General features: G+C 47.7%; 1 protein-coding gene across 1 annotated transcript; it reads right to left on the reverse strand.

Annotated features, from left to right (window-relative positions):
- Positions 1 to 881: 881 nt before the first annotated feature.
- Positions 882 to 11,184, reverse strand: LOC134295630 (uncharacterized). Its single transcript, XM_062968736.1, has 3 exons — positions 10,919 to 11,184; positions 7,032 to 7,167; positions 882 to 5,505 (listed from the first exon to the last, which is right to left on the reverse strand). The coding sequence occupies exons 1-3, from the start codon at positions 11,141 to 11,143 to the stop codon at positions 1,058 to 1,060; spliced, it is 4,809 nt and encodes a 1,602-aa protein (XP_062824806.1). The 5' UTR covers positions 11,144 to 11,184; the 3' UTR covers positions 882 to 1,057.
- Between the last annotated feature and the right edge of the window lie 1,620 nt (positions 11,185 to 12,804).

Genomic DNA, 12,804 nt, shown 5'->3' on the forward strand with positions numbered 1-12,804 from the left:
TTTATCCTGGAAGAGAAGGCTGAGAGCATGTCCTGTTTTGTCTTTCAAAAATAGCCTTAAAACAATGTGGTAAGTAAATGAAAACTGCTTTACTTCAGCAAAACATAAAGAACAGCATACTCAGTGGTATAATGCAAGGGAAAGCAAAATAGTCTTAGGTCAAACACTGTCTCTGATAAATTCACAAACCAAGTAGCAGTCTTACTTGTGACAAAAAAAACAGCAATAAATTCTTAGGACCAGTTTCCGAAATGCAGACTCGAAGCAGGCACAAGGGGAGCGAAGGCTTAGGCATTAGAGTCAGTTTGTTACCAGCAAGAGCTGGCTGCACCTGCTTCTGCTTGATAGCCCTGAGTCCCCCCACAGCTGCTACTCAGTTGCAATTACTCAGCTGCATTTCTGGCAGCTAATCTAGCTGAACAACATCCCTGCTCTGTTTCCTTTTGCCTCTCTTGAAATGTGGGTGCTTGCAAAATCTCCTCCTCGGATTCCAACTCCCCTTCAGATTCATGACACTTTCCTAACAGAGAAGGGGACAAGGGGATATTTGAAAGGTCCCTTGTGCATATTTGCATGGCTTCTCTTCTTTGTGAACTAAGTCCAGACCAGACATGGGAAAACTTGGGACCTCCAGGTGTTTTGGACTTTAACTCCCACCATTCCTAACATCCTTGGGCCCGAGGCTGTGAGGAATGGTGGGAGTTGAAGTCCAAAACACCTGGAGGGATGGTCCAAGTTGTCCCATGCCTGGTCCAGACTCTTTTTGTACAAACCAAAGATTCAAGGGCTTTTGTGGGAAGATTCCTTCCTCTCACGTTCTTGATTTGCGGATTTTATGGACCTGCAATTAATAATAACACATTGAAAGAAGGAGAACTATATTGGTTTCACAAACTGAACACAGCCCTTTAATCTCAAGTGATTTAAATGGAGAGGGAGCCTGGAGTGACAGCTGTCGTTTTTTGTCACCATAGTTTTCTGCATTTGGTTATGGTTTAGACTTGTAGCTGCCACTCTTGACCTCACGTTGCATCGTTTTGCAAGTACTTTGCAGTGTTCATGCTTGGAATGTGTGCCTGTAGAATTGCTGTTGTACCCTCAGGTTTGTTGTGCTCATTGTTCGTGCCTTTCTGAAAGGCGCCTGCTGGGCAGAGGCTGTGAAGCTCACAGGGATTGACTCTGACGGGGTCTTGCTTTCTCTTGGCCATCTTCTGGAGGTGGCCTTTTTGGGAGGGTCTCCGTGATCATCTTCAGTGTCATCTGCATCTGGTGCAAAGGGTTGCAAAGGTGGACCTTCCTCAAATTTGGAAGACCACCCCTTCATTGCCTGCTGTGTCCGCCTTGGGAGCCCCCACCTGTGTCTGGAGATCAAGCTCTGCAGGTGGGCTTCCAGGCATTCCTTTGCGCCCAGGTTCAGGAAAAGGGGTTTTTGGAGGATGGTTTCTACTTCTGCAGTACTCCCTGGCTTCGTTTTGGCCTCCTTCTCCAGAGGGAATGGGGCAAAACCATGGAGGGACCTCACTATGGAAGATGGCAGGCCCCACAGATGGTGGACCTTCTTGCTTGCAACATGGAATTCCAAGAGGTCCCAGGCTCCTTCTGTGAGGAATGAGGGTTTGGCCTCCAAAGAGGTGATGGCTACCCCTCCACCCTTTGCTCCTGGTGTCTCTTTCCGGATGGGCTCCTTTGGCCTTTCAGGGGCTCTTCTCCTCGACTGGACAGGAAGTGGCACCGAGTCTCCTTTTCCATTAGAGCGGGAGTGGAAGCCCTGCCCTTGGGAGGATCCATGCTGAACCCTTATTCCTCCCATGATGGGCTCCTGTGGTTGAGGAGCTGGAATGGCCTTCACCAGGTCCTGGATCTGCTTGGGAAGGGCCCACTTGTGCTCCACGACCCAGTCCCTGACATGTGTTTCCAGGCAGTGCTGCAGTTCCTCATCCAGAAGATGCCGAAGCTGGTACGAAGCCAGGTAGTCTTCTAACACGGAGGTCTGTTGCTCCCGGAGAGTCTTGTTGCCTCCTTTTCCAGAAGTGTCTTGCAGTGCCCCTCCAGCCTTCGTGTTTCTCTGGGTTCCATGTGGGAGTGGGGCAAAAGCCCGCAGGGATCGCCGAACAAGGGAAGGTAGTCTCCACTCATGCTGGATTCGTTTGTCTCGGATGTGGAGTTCCAGGAATTGCCAGGCTTTCTCTGGAAGGAACTTGGCCCCTGTGATGCCCTTGTGACATCCCACATCTGGGGCTACCTCCATAGGATGCCCTCTTGGCCTGAGGAGAAGATGGTTGTCATCACTGCCATCCACTGTTGAGTGTCTCTGGGGTGGAACTCGTCTTGTTCTGGTGATTGGGTCTGGCGGCCCACCTGCTTCGCTGTGGCTGTAATATGTGGCCCCTGGGAGAACATGGCTGCAGGGACGCTGTGGGAGCTGTGTGTGAGGAATGCCCTTTTCATCTTGTGAAAGAGAGGCAAGGGGCAGAAGGGGTTTCCTGGGAAAGACGGCAGACATCCCAAAGTCACCCACTGGCTGGAATTCCACATCCTTTTGATGGGTCGTGTATGTACTTCTCCTGAAAGGGCCACTCATGCCACTTCTCTTTTGCAAAGGTGTCCCCTTGCCCTGCATCCGCTTTACGTGCTCCACCTGAGCTTCCCCGGTGCTGGATTCTTCCCCAAAAGAGTCCTTTCCCTTGGCCCTATGGGGATTTGGAACTCTTCCCGTGGAAGCGATGGGGAGGAAGTGTTTTGTGGACTCGAGGATTCTCTGGGGCAGGCCCCACTTGTGGCACAACTTCATTTTCTGGAGGTGGACCTCCAGGTGGTGGCAGACGCTCCTTGGAAGGAAAAGCAGTTCCTGAGATACGATGTCAGCCTGAACCTTGGTCTGAGGATGAGGGACCACTGTGGGGGTTTCTCCCATGAAGCCCCAGAGCGACCTCTGCACCAGAGAAGGAAGCCCCCACTCGTGCTGCACCTTCTTCTTCCTCACGTGCCGCTCCAGCATCTCTCTGGCGGGGCCCTGAGGGAAGGGCATCTCTGTCCCCACAAATCCCAGGATGGCTCTTCGTGTCTGGAGGGGAGCCATCGGTAGTCTGGGTGCCCCCATCCCAGCAACAGCCTCCACATACTTGGTGCCCAGCCCCCAGAGAGAGGCCAAGTGCCTGCCCCACAAGGCCACTTCTATCCGGCCCATTTTCTCCTGGCCAAAGGACAAGGAAGGGATGCGAGGCTCCAGTGGTCTAACCCCGGGACGGAGAGTCTTGGGGAGAGGATGCCTCAGTGCCAGCAAGAAGTCTTGCCAAGACATTGTGGGGACAACAGGGAGGCATCCCAGGTGGGCTTCCAGAGACTTCTTCAACAAGTGGCGCTTCAGGGTGGCCAAGACCTGAGTCCTCAGGCTGAGGAGACAGTGCTGGGCCATTGGCTTGGTCTCCCTCTTGTCCTGTTTGGCCCTAATGACATCCAGATACCAAGGCTCTGGGTAGGTGCCCTCAAAGCTAGGCTCCCCAGGGAAGCTCCTTTCCAAAGGAGCCCTCTTCCTTCTCTCCTCTTCAAAGGAGGCTCTGGTTTCTTGGAACAGTGACTTGATGGAATGGAGGGCTCTTCCGGGCAAGCCCCACTGCTGGTGGATGACTCTCTGAGCCACATTTCTCTCAAGCAGTGCTTGCGCGGCCTCACTGATGAAGGAGAGTTCCCTCAGGCTGATGGCCTCCTGCTCCTTGGACATGGTCTTCTGGGGATGAATACGGCCAGGGTCTGGAAGGAGGCCTTGGAGGGATTTCTGGACCAGCCTTGGGAGGCCCCAGGTATGATGCAAGAATTTGCTTCTCACATGCCACTCCAGGAGATTTCGGGTTTCTTGAGCCATAAAGGGGGTTTTCTGAGCAGCAAACCTGAATTGGCCTCTTCTTCTGGGTGAGAAGGTGTCAATGACCATTTTTGGTGAGGCAACACCCTGGAACAATTGAGCGAGCGATGCCTGGTGTATCGTGGGCAGCCCCCAACGGTACGCTAGGCCTTTGTGCACAAGGTTGAGCTGGATGCGCTCCAGAGCAGTCCGGTCCATGAAGAGGAGATCCTGGTGCCTTCGCTGCAGATGCCTCTCTCCAGGGGAAAGGCCTTTGGGAAGAAGCACACGAGGGGCCCTTTCTGGAGGTCTCTGCGTTGCTGGAGCGGCTCTGCCCAGCTGTATCTCCATGACTTTCTTGGCCAAGGGCGCTTGCAGCACCCTTGACTTCCACTCCCAGCAGAGCAGTGGACAGTGCTCCCGTAGAGAAGCAGCAGGTATCATTGTGGAAGGCACCCTCATTTCCATGGAGTCATCACGAGAAAACACAAGGCTCCTTCCATCCTTTCTGCATCCCTTGGTGGGTGGAGGAGAGGCAGGGAAGAACCCCCTCAGGGACTCTAACACCCGCTGCGGCCTTCCCCAAGACCTCTCGATGATCTTCCTCTTGAGGTGGAGCTCTAAGAGTTGCTTCACTCCCGAGTGGACAAAAGATGGATCAAAGACCACCTTCACCCCATGCTGCCCACTGCCCACTGCAGCTGACTGGAGCGGTGGGGCTGGGACAGGCAAAAGGAACTGCCTCAGAGATCGCTGCACCAAGCCAGGCTGGCCCCAGTGGTGCTGTAACCTCTTCCTGAGGACATGCGACTCCAACACTTTCCTCCCCTCGGGGCTTATGAAGGCAGGCTCTAAGTCGCTAATCTTAATGCAGAAATGCAGTTGGGTGCGTGACACGGCTTTCAGGGCAGGAGGGCTGGCCACCATCTTGGCCAGGGACTGCATCTGGATGGTGGGGAGGCCCCACAGGAGGTGGATGTGCTTGCACTTGATGTTCATGTCAACAAGGCTGCCTTTCCCCCGCAGGCTTAAGCACAGCCTGCTCCTCTGCTGAAGGTAGGTCTGACCAGGGCATAGAAGCTTGGGCAGGTGCAGGTTCCGAGGTTCACCATCGGTCCATTCCTGGGAGCGTGCCACAATCCCAGGGATGCTCTCCATCCGCAGTGCCATACATTTCCTCATCATGTGGCCCTGGAGGTTCCCTCGGTGGCCCAGCATGGCCTTGGGGTCATGGGCTCTGGGCTTTGGATGTTGGTGTGGGACAGAGGTTGGTGACGGAGTCTTCTTCCCCCTGGACTCAAAGAGGCGGGTGGCCTTTTGCATCCTCTGTGGCAGCCGCCACGCCCTCTCCTGGGTCATCCTCTTCAGGTGCTGCTCTAGGTCCTTCTTGGCCTTTGTTGCCAGAAAGGAAGGGTCCCGGATCCTCGGGCAGATGTCCGCCAGGTGGGCTTCCAGGTTGGACCTTGCGGCCTCCTCCAGGAAGGAGGCCTCACAAACAGGGTGTTCCTGGGGAGTCACGGGGTGGAGCGAGTGGCCATGTCTGTTCCGTCTGTGCATTCGGAGCAGGACTTCCTTAGTGGCCTCATCACACATCATGCACCCCGTGTCATTGCAGAGGAACCGGCGGATGGAGTCGTAAGAGCCAGGTGAGTTGGAGATGGCCCCTGCAAAGGAAAGGAAAGAAAGGAAAGGAAAAGGCCCTGTGGCTCGTAGCTCTTCTTCCCTGGTGTCTCCAATGAAATTTAAAATGTTGCAGAGGGATCTGAAAACTTGCTGAGATTGCTCCCAAACCTATTGTGATTCTAATGGGTTTGGGAGAGCAGTTGGGAGCAAATACCGTATATATTCAAAGATAAGCTGAGTTTTCAGCCCTTTTTTGGGGCTGAAAAAGCCTCCCTCATCCTATAATGGGGTTAAGGCCAGGCAGCAGAATCTGGAGACCATTGCTTGCAGTATATATTTTCTGTCCTCTTTCCCTCCCTTTACAGTGTGTTTTCTTTTCCAAAGCCTCCCTCGCTCACTTCGTTTCTCCTCCCAGGCTGGAGTTGCCCATTTTGGAAACTCTTTTTTTAAAAAATGGAGAGAGGGAGAAAGAGAGAGAAAAAGGGAATGTTTTGAAAAGAGAAAGGAGAGGGAGAGAAGCCCTTGCAAGTCAGGAAGAAGAAAAAGATTGCATGGGTGGAACGGGAAGAAAAAAAAGAGACGGTTGCAAATCTGCAGGATTTGTTGTTGTTGTTGTTGTTGTTGTTGTTACTACTACTACTACTACTACTATTGCAAGAACCATTTGAGTCAAAAGGGAAGGAATGAGAGAAAGGAGATATATTTCAATTCCTCCCTGTTTGTATCTCTTTAAAAGCCGCCAAATTTCCTGGCTTTTTTTTTTGCAAAGAAACCTCTCTCTCTCTCTCTCTCTCTCTCTCTCTCTCTCTCTCTCTCTCTCACACACACACACACACACACACACACAAATATTATATATATATATATATATATATATATATATATATATATATATAGAGAGAGAGAGAGAGAGAGAGAGAGAGAGAGAGAGAGATGTCTAGATAGATAAAAACATTATATAGAACTTGCAAATGTTGCAGGAGGGAAATGCACATATATAGAGAGAGAATTTGCAAATGTTCCAGGGGGAAATGGATATGTGAAATTAATATTCATAATTAGATCTATAGCTAGCTCTGCATTGTTTATATGGGCATTGAATGTTTGCCTTTTTTATGTTGGAAGTAGACCTGAGTCTCCATGGGGAGACTCAGGATACAAATGAAGTTTGATTATTATTATTAAATTATTATTATTAATATTATTATTGTTGTTGTTGTTGTCGTTAAATTATTGCTGATACCATGTTGTTTTTGTTGACCCTCCTTTTCCACTTACAGACCTAGTTTACTGTTTTTCTTTGAAATACGGTAAACATTCAAAAACATTTAACCTACTGATACCTCAATTAATGCAATTTTATTGGTATCTAATCAATTTTTATTTTAAAACTAACCAGTAGCTGTTCATTTCCCACCCTTGGCTTATGCTCGAGTTAATATGTTTTCCTAGTTTTTTTTGTAGTGAAATTAGGTGCCTTGGCTTATTTTCAGGTCGGCTTATACTCAAGTATATACGGTAACAGGGGGAAAGTCTTCTAGACATTTCAGTACAGAAAGAGTGATACCTCCTCCTCCTCCTCCTCTTCTTCTTCCTTCTCCTCCTCCATCTTTTCTTCCTCCTCCTCCTCCTCTTCCTCCTCCTCCTCCTCCTCTTCTGAGCACTGCTCTCTCCTGCTGTCTCTCTGCATTGCTTGGTTGGACCTGCCACAATGGACAAGAGAATAAGGAAAATCACTGCAAATCACACAAGGGACAATTGTCTCTTTCATGATCTGCTCCATAACCTTTCCTGGCATCGATGCCAGGCTGACTGGGTGGTGGTTGTTTGGCTCCTCTTTTCCTCCCCTTGAATGAGTCAACTGGGAAGGCCAGGATTATTTGTTTATTTGCAGCATTCATATTCTGCCCTTTTCACCCCGAAGGGGACTCAGGGTGGATCACAGAACATATACATGGCAAACATTCAATGCTAATTACATACAGGATAGACAACAGATAGAGGTATTATGTCGGCATTTTCCCAACTTCGGCATCCTGGAGGTTGTGCTCGATTCTGGCCACAGGGGGTGCTGTCGCTCCAACCTCCATGACGACGAGCCCTTGATCATATTTTTTCCCTCCTGTTCTTTGATTGCCAGCATTTCTGGTATTTCCTTTTATGGTGCCATAAAATACCTCCCCGCTTAAGTGGTACCTATTGTGTATTAGCGTATTGTTATTGCTTGTGGTTTATACTGTTTTAATTCTTTTAATTTGCCTTTGTTTGTATTGTTATATTGTGTGTTGAGGCCTTGGCCTTTGTAAGCCGCATCGAGTCCTTCGGGAGATGCTAGCGGGGTACAAATAAAGTTTAATAATAATAATAATAATAATAATAATAATAATAATAATAATGATACCTAATTTCTCAATTCATAGCTCACAGCTGTTTTTGAACTGCTTAGGTGGACAGTGAGCTGAGCTGAAGGTCGAGTGCTCACCCCAACCTGGGCTTGAACTGCCAACCTTTTGGTCAGTAGAGATTTATTGCTAAAGCCCTGTCTCTCCACTCCTTCCCCACTGCTGAGTTGCAGCAGCTAAAAACCAATGCAATTCTAGGCTGCATCCATAAGAGTCTAGTGTCTAGATCAGGCATGGACAGACTTCATGTTGTGACTCAGCCTTTGCCTTTGTGTGACACTGATGAGGATTCTGGGATGCAAGTGCATAATGATGGGATTAATGATGGGATTCAGATTCAGGATGAATTTCAAGATGACTCTGATGGGAATTATGGGATTCAGGTGCAGAGTGTTCTTGCTGTGGGAGATGAGGAGCAGGGAGTTTTTCCCATAGAAAGAAATGAGGTTGTTTCAGATGATGGTTTTCAGGTGCAAGAAGCAGAAGGGGAGAGTAGCTCTGATAACACTAACGAGCTCAGTGGCCTTGACAATGAGGCCTCTGAGCTCGATCGCGCCAGTCGGCTGGAATTCCAGGGGTTGCGTAGAAGCCTCCGAATAGCAAATAAGAGGGAGGTCAAAGGGCAAAGAAATGCCTTCATGTTATGCTATTAAAACAGTTTGCTGAAAGAAAGATCTTTGTTAAAAGCAACTTCTTAGCTAGTGTCAAGAACCAAGTCTGCTTTCCTGTATCAAGTCTGTGTTCCTGTATTACCTTGTAGCATGGATATATTCTAGTTGCTGGGACTTTGGTTTCCTTTGAAAGGTCCTTGTTTCATGCCTTTGCTTCTATGGATTTGATGATTACAGCCTTGTTTTGTAACTATATTTTGGAACTGAACTTTTACCTTTTATGAACTATTTTACTGCCTATTTCTTAATAAACAACAAAAGACTATGTTCTGTGTGCAGTCTGGTGTCTTTAGCAAGGTGAAACTAACCTGAAGTGCAACACTTCAGCTATCTAGGTGTTTTTGACTTCAACTCCCGCAATTCCTAACAGCCTAACAGCCTCAGGCCCCTTCCTTTTCCCCCTCAGCCGCTTAAGCGGCTGAGGGGGGAAAGGAAAGGGCCTGAGGCTGTTAGGCTGTTAGGAATTGTGGGAGTTGAAGTCAAAAACACCTGGAGGGCCAAAGTCTGACCATGCATGGTCTAGATCAGGGGTCCTCAAACTTTTAAAGCAGAGGGCCGATCCACAATCCTTGAGACTGTGGAGGGGCCGAATTATCATTTGGAAAAAAACCAAACAAATTCCTATGCACACTGCACATGTCTTATTTGTAGTGAAGAAAACCCAACAAAAATGAAAGAACAATATAATATTTTAAAATGAAAACCATTTTAACCAACATAAGCCTATCAGGATATCAATGGGAAGTGTGGGCCTGCTCCTGGCCAATGAGATAGTCAAGTTAATTAGGATTGTTGTTGTTGTTGTGTGCCTTCAAGTCATTTCAGACTTTGGGTGAGCCTAAGTCTAAAATTATTTATTTATTCATTTACTACATTTATTTATTACATTTATATCCCGCACTTCTCACCCCGAAGGGGACTCAGAGCAGCTGTATGTACATACGTAATATTATATTATTAGCATAGCACAATATTAGCATTATATATTACTATATTGAACTATACCACTATACTGTAATATTATATGTAATATATAACATATAATGGGGGGCCCTGATGGCGCAGTGTGTTAAAGCACTGAGCTGCTGGAACTTAATAATAATAAAATAAAACTTTATTTATATACCGCCCTATCTCCCGGATAGAACTCAGGGCGGTTTACAGTCATAAAAGCAACACAAATATTACATAACAACATAATATCACATTATTAAACAAAGTAAAATAATACAATTATAACAATATATAACCAAAAGGTCCCAGGTTCAAATCCCGGGAGTGGAATGAGCACCCGCTGTTAGCCCCAGCTCCTGCCTACCTAGCAGTTCGAAAACATGCGAATGTGAGTAGATCAATAGGTACCGCTCCGGCGGGAAGGTAGCAGCGCTCCATGCAGTCATGCCAATGGCCACATGACCTTGGAGGTGTCTACGGACAACGCCGGCTCTTTGGGTTAGAAATGGAGATAAGCACCAACCCCCAGAGTCAGACATGACTGGACTTAATGTCAGGGGAAACCTTTTTATAACATATAATTAATATTATTATATGGTATTATTAGTAGTATTATATTGTATAACATTATAATATTATTATCAATATTATATGTATATACAATATATTATATTATTTAAAATAATATAAAAATATTATATTATAAAACTGACGGCGGGGGCCAGGTAAATGACCTTGGAGGGCCGCATCTGGCCCATGGGCCTTAGTCTGGGGACCCCTGGTCTAGATCATAGCCCACTCTATTCTGGGCAAAGCAATTCAAGGAGGAGATGGACAGATGGAAGGTGTCCAGAAAAGGGAACCCAAATGGTCCAGAAAAGGGAACCCAAATGGAAACCATGAATAATCCCTCTGAGAGGTAGTTGGGTGCCACCTTGAAAGATATAGAATCAGAAAGACTTGCACTTAGAAGATGGACTCAGCTTTTTTTCTCCTGCTCAAGAGACGAGTCCACATTTACAGCCTGTCATGGCCAAAGCGGAGAGTGTGAAGCTTTCTATGTCGATGATGGCGTTTCCACCTAGAAGTCACACTAATTCACTCTTTAGCAGCCATTTTGGCCCAAATCCATTTTGAACCAGAATAAAACAGCAGATTACTCTCTTCTCTCTAAAGAGATATTTCTTCTCTGTGCTTTAAACGTTGAGGTGAGGCCCCTTTGCTTTGCCTTGACATGGAAGCAGTAAGCTACCAGAGAAAGATGTGCATGTGTGCTGGCATGTTTTGGCAGCTTCAGGAAGACAAATAGATACATAAAAAAGCAGATAAGAGTCACATAGAGTCCTTGGGCCACTTCCAGAGAGAGGCGAATGCACTCAGAAGCATCGACGCATAGAGCTGGGCCAAGACGAGGCTCCTTCCCTTACCCGTTCCCTGATGGGCCAAAGCTGGGCAGCCGCTTTGAGGCAGGCAAGAAGATGCCAAAAGCTTCTTTTGCACCAGGTACAAAGTTTCCTCCAAGTTGGGAAACTCTGCAGGAGCTTCCATATGAAATAGTAGACGGGGGCCACCACGATGTACTTGGCCACGGTCCGCAGGAGGGGCTGGAGGTCGGAAAGGTCATAGCCTCCGTCCTGCGTCCCCTCCTCCATATTTGCACCAAGACACTGGGCTCTTGGGCAGAAAGGCTGCTTTGCAAGGCTCCTCTGGTGCGCATCACAGGCATCTCCATGGACCCATTGTTCAGCCATGAAGATCTGAAGGCTCAGGGGGAGGTCTTCAGGGCTGGGGCAGCTAGTTATGGGTTTCCTCACTGCATTTCAGGAGGCCTTTATCTCTGAAGGAGAAAGCTTGGTAGATGCAGGGAACGCTGTGGATGGTGCATATCTTGATCTCTGTAAGGCCTTCAACAAGGTCCCCCATGACCTTCTTGCAAGCATACTAGTCCAATGTGGCCTGGACAATGCTACTATTAGGTGGATCTGCATTGGTTAAGTGACCGAACCCAAGGGGTGATTCTCCCCAATGGTTCCCCTTCTTCATCCTAGAAAGAAGTGACAAGTGGAGTGCCATGAAGAGGATTCAGTCCTGGGCCTTTCAGGGCTGTTCAATATCTTTATTAATGACTTGGATGGAGGTTTTGGTGCAGATGGGACCAAATTGGGAGGGAGAGCTAATACTCCAGAAGACAGGCTTAGAATTCAAAATGACATTAACAGATGAGAGCTGATTGGCCAAAACTAACACAATGGATTTCAACAAGGACAATTGTAAGATACTCCACCTAGGCAGAAAAAACGAAATGCAAAGATACAGGATGGGTGACACCTGGCTCGGCAACAGTCCATGTGAGAAAGATCTTGGAGTCATCATGGAGAACAAGTTGAACATGAACCAACAGTGTGATGCAGCAGCTGAAAAGCCAATTGGATTCTGGGCTGCATCCAAAGGAGTTGAGTGTCAGGATCAAACAAAGTCATGGTGTCTCTCTATTCTGCTTTGGTCAGACCTCTTCACCTGGAATCACACTGAGTCCAATTCTGGGCCTCAAAGTTCAAAAGAGATATTGACGCTAAGCTGGAAGATGTCCAGAGGAAGATGACAACTAAAATATCAATGACAGTTACAACAGATCTTTGATCGAAGGGACGGGGATCATTAACCAAATATATTAACATGATCTGTTTAGGGATAGATGAGTCTTGTACAGTATATTTCAGGACCATAGGTTGGCGGTGTACCAGAGCAGATTATTCAAAAACTTGCCGGAACCACCAGGTTTTCAGTTCCTTATGGAAGGTGGACCGAGTAGGGGCTTGCCTGATCTCCTTTGGGAAGACATTCCAGAGTCAGTGGGCCACCACCAAGAAGACCTGCTCCCTCTTCCCCACCAGTTGAGCTTGGCCGATCTCAAGGCCCGCACCAGTTCATAGGAGGAGATGTGTTCACGGAGATAGGCAGGGCCCGAGCTGTGTAGGGCTTTATAGGTCAATACTTGAAAACATGGCTCTTCCGCTGTGCCTTTGGTGAGTAACTTCTGTTATTTCTGTGTTACTCCCACCCCGAACATCTATCCTCTAGATTACCCCACTTCCATATGTCCCTGCCCACAGTGGAGTACCCTATGTCCCTCTCACCCCAGGTTTTATCTTTGTGTTCACGTGGCCTGCCCTTGTTTTACTGGGTTTTTTTTATTTCTTGATGTTGATGCATTTATTGTATTTTTAATGGTGCTATGTTATGTTGTTTTATATTTTGTTATATTGTATTGCTCTGGGCATGGCCCCATGTTAGCCGCCCCGAGTCCCCGTTG

Source organism: Anolis carolinensis, chromosome 1 (genome assembly GCF_035594765.1).
Source record: "Anolis carolinensis isolate JA03-04 chromosome 1, rAnoCar3.1.pri, whole genome shotgun sequence".
In the NCBI taxonomy this organism is placed as follows: Eukaryota; Metazoa; Chordata; class Lepidosauria; order Squamata; family Dactyloidae; genus Anolis; species Anolis carolinensis.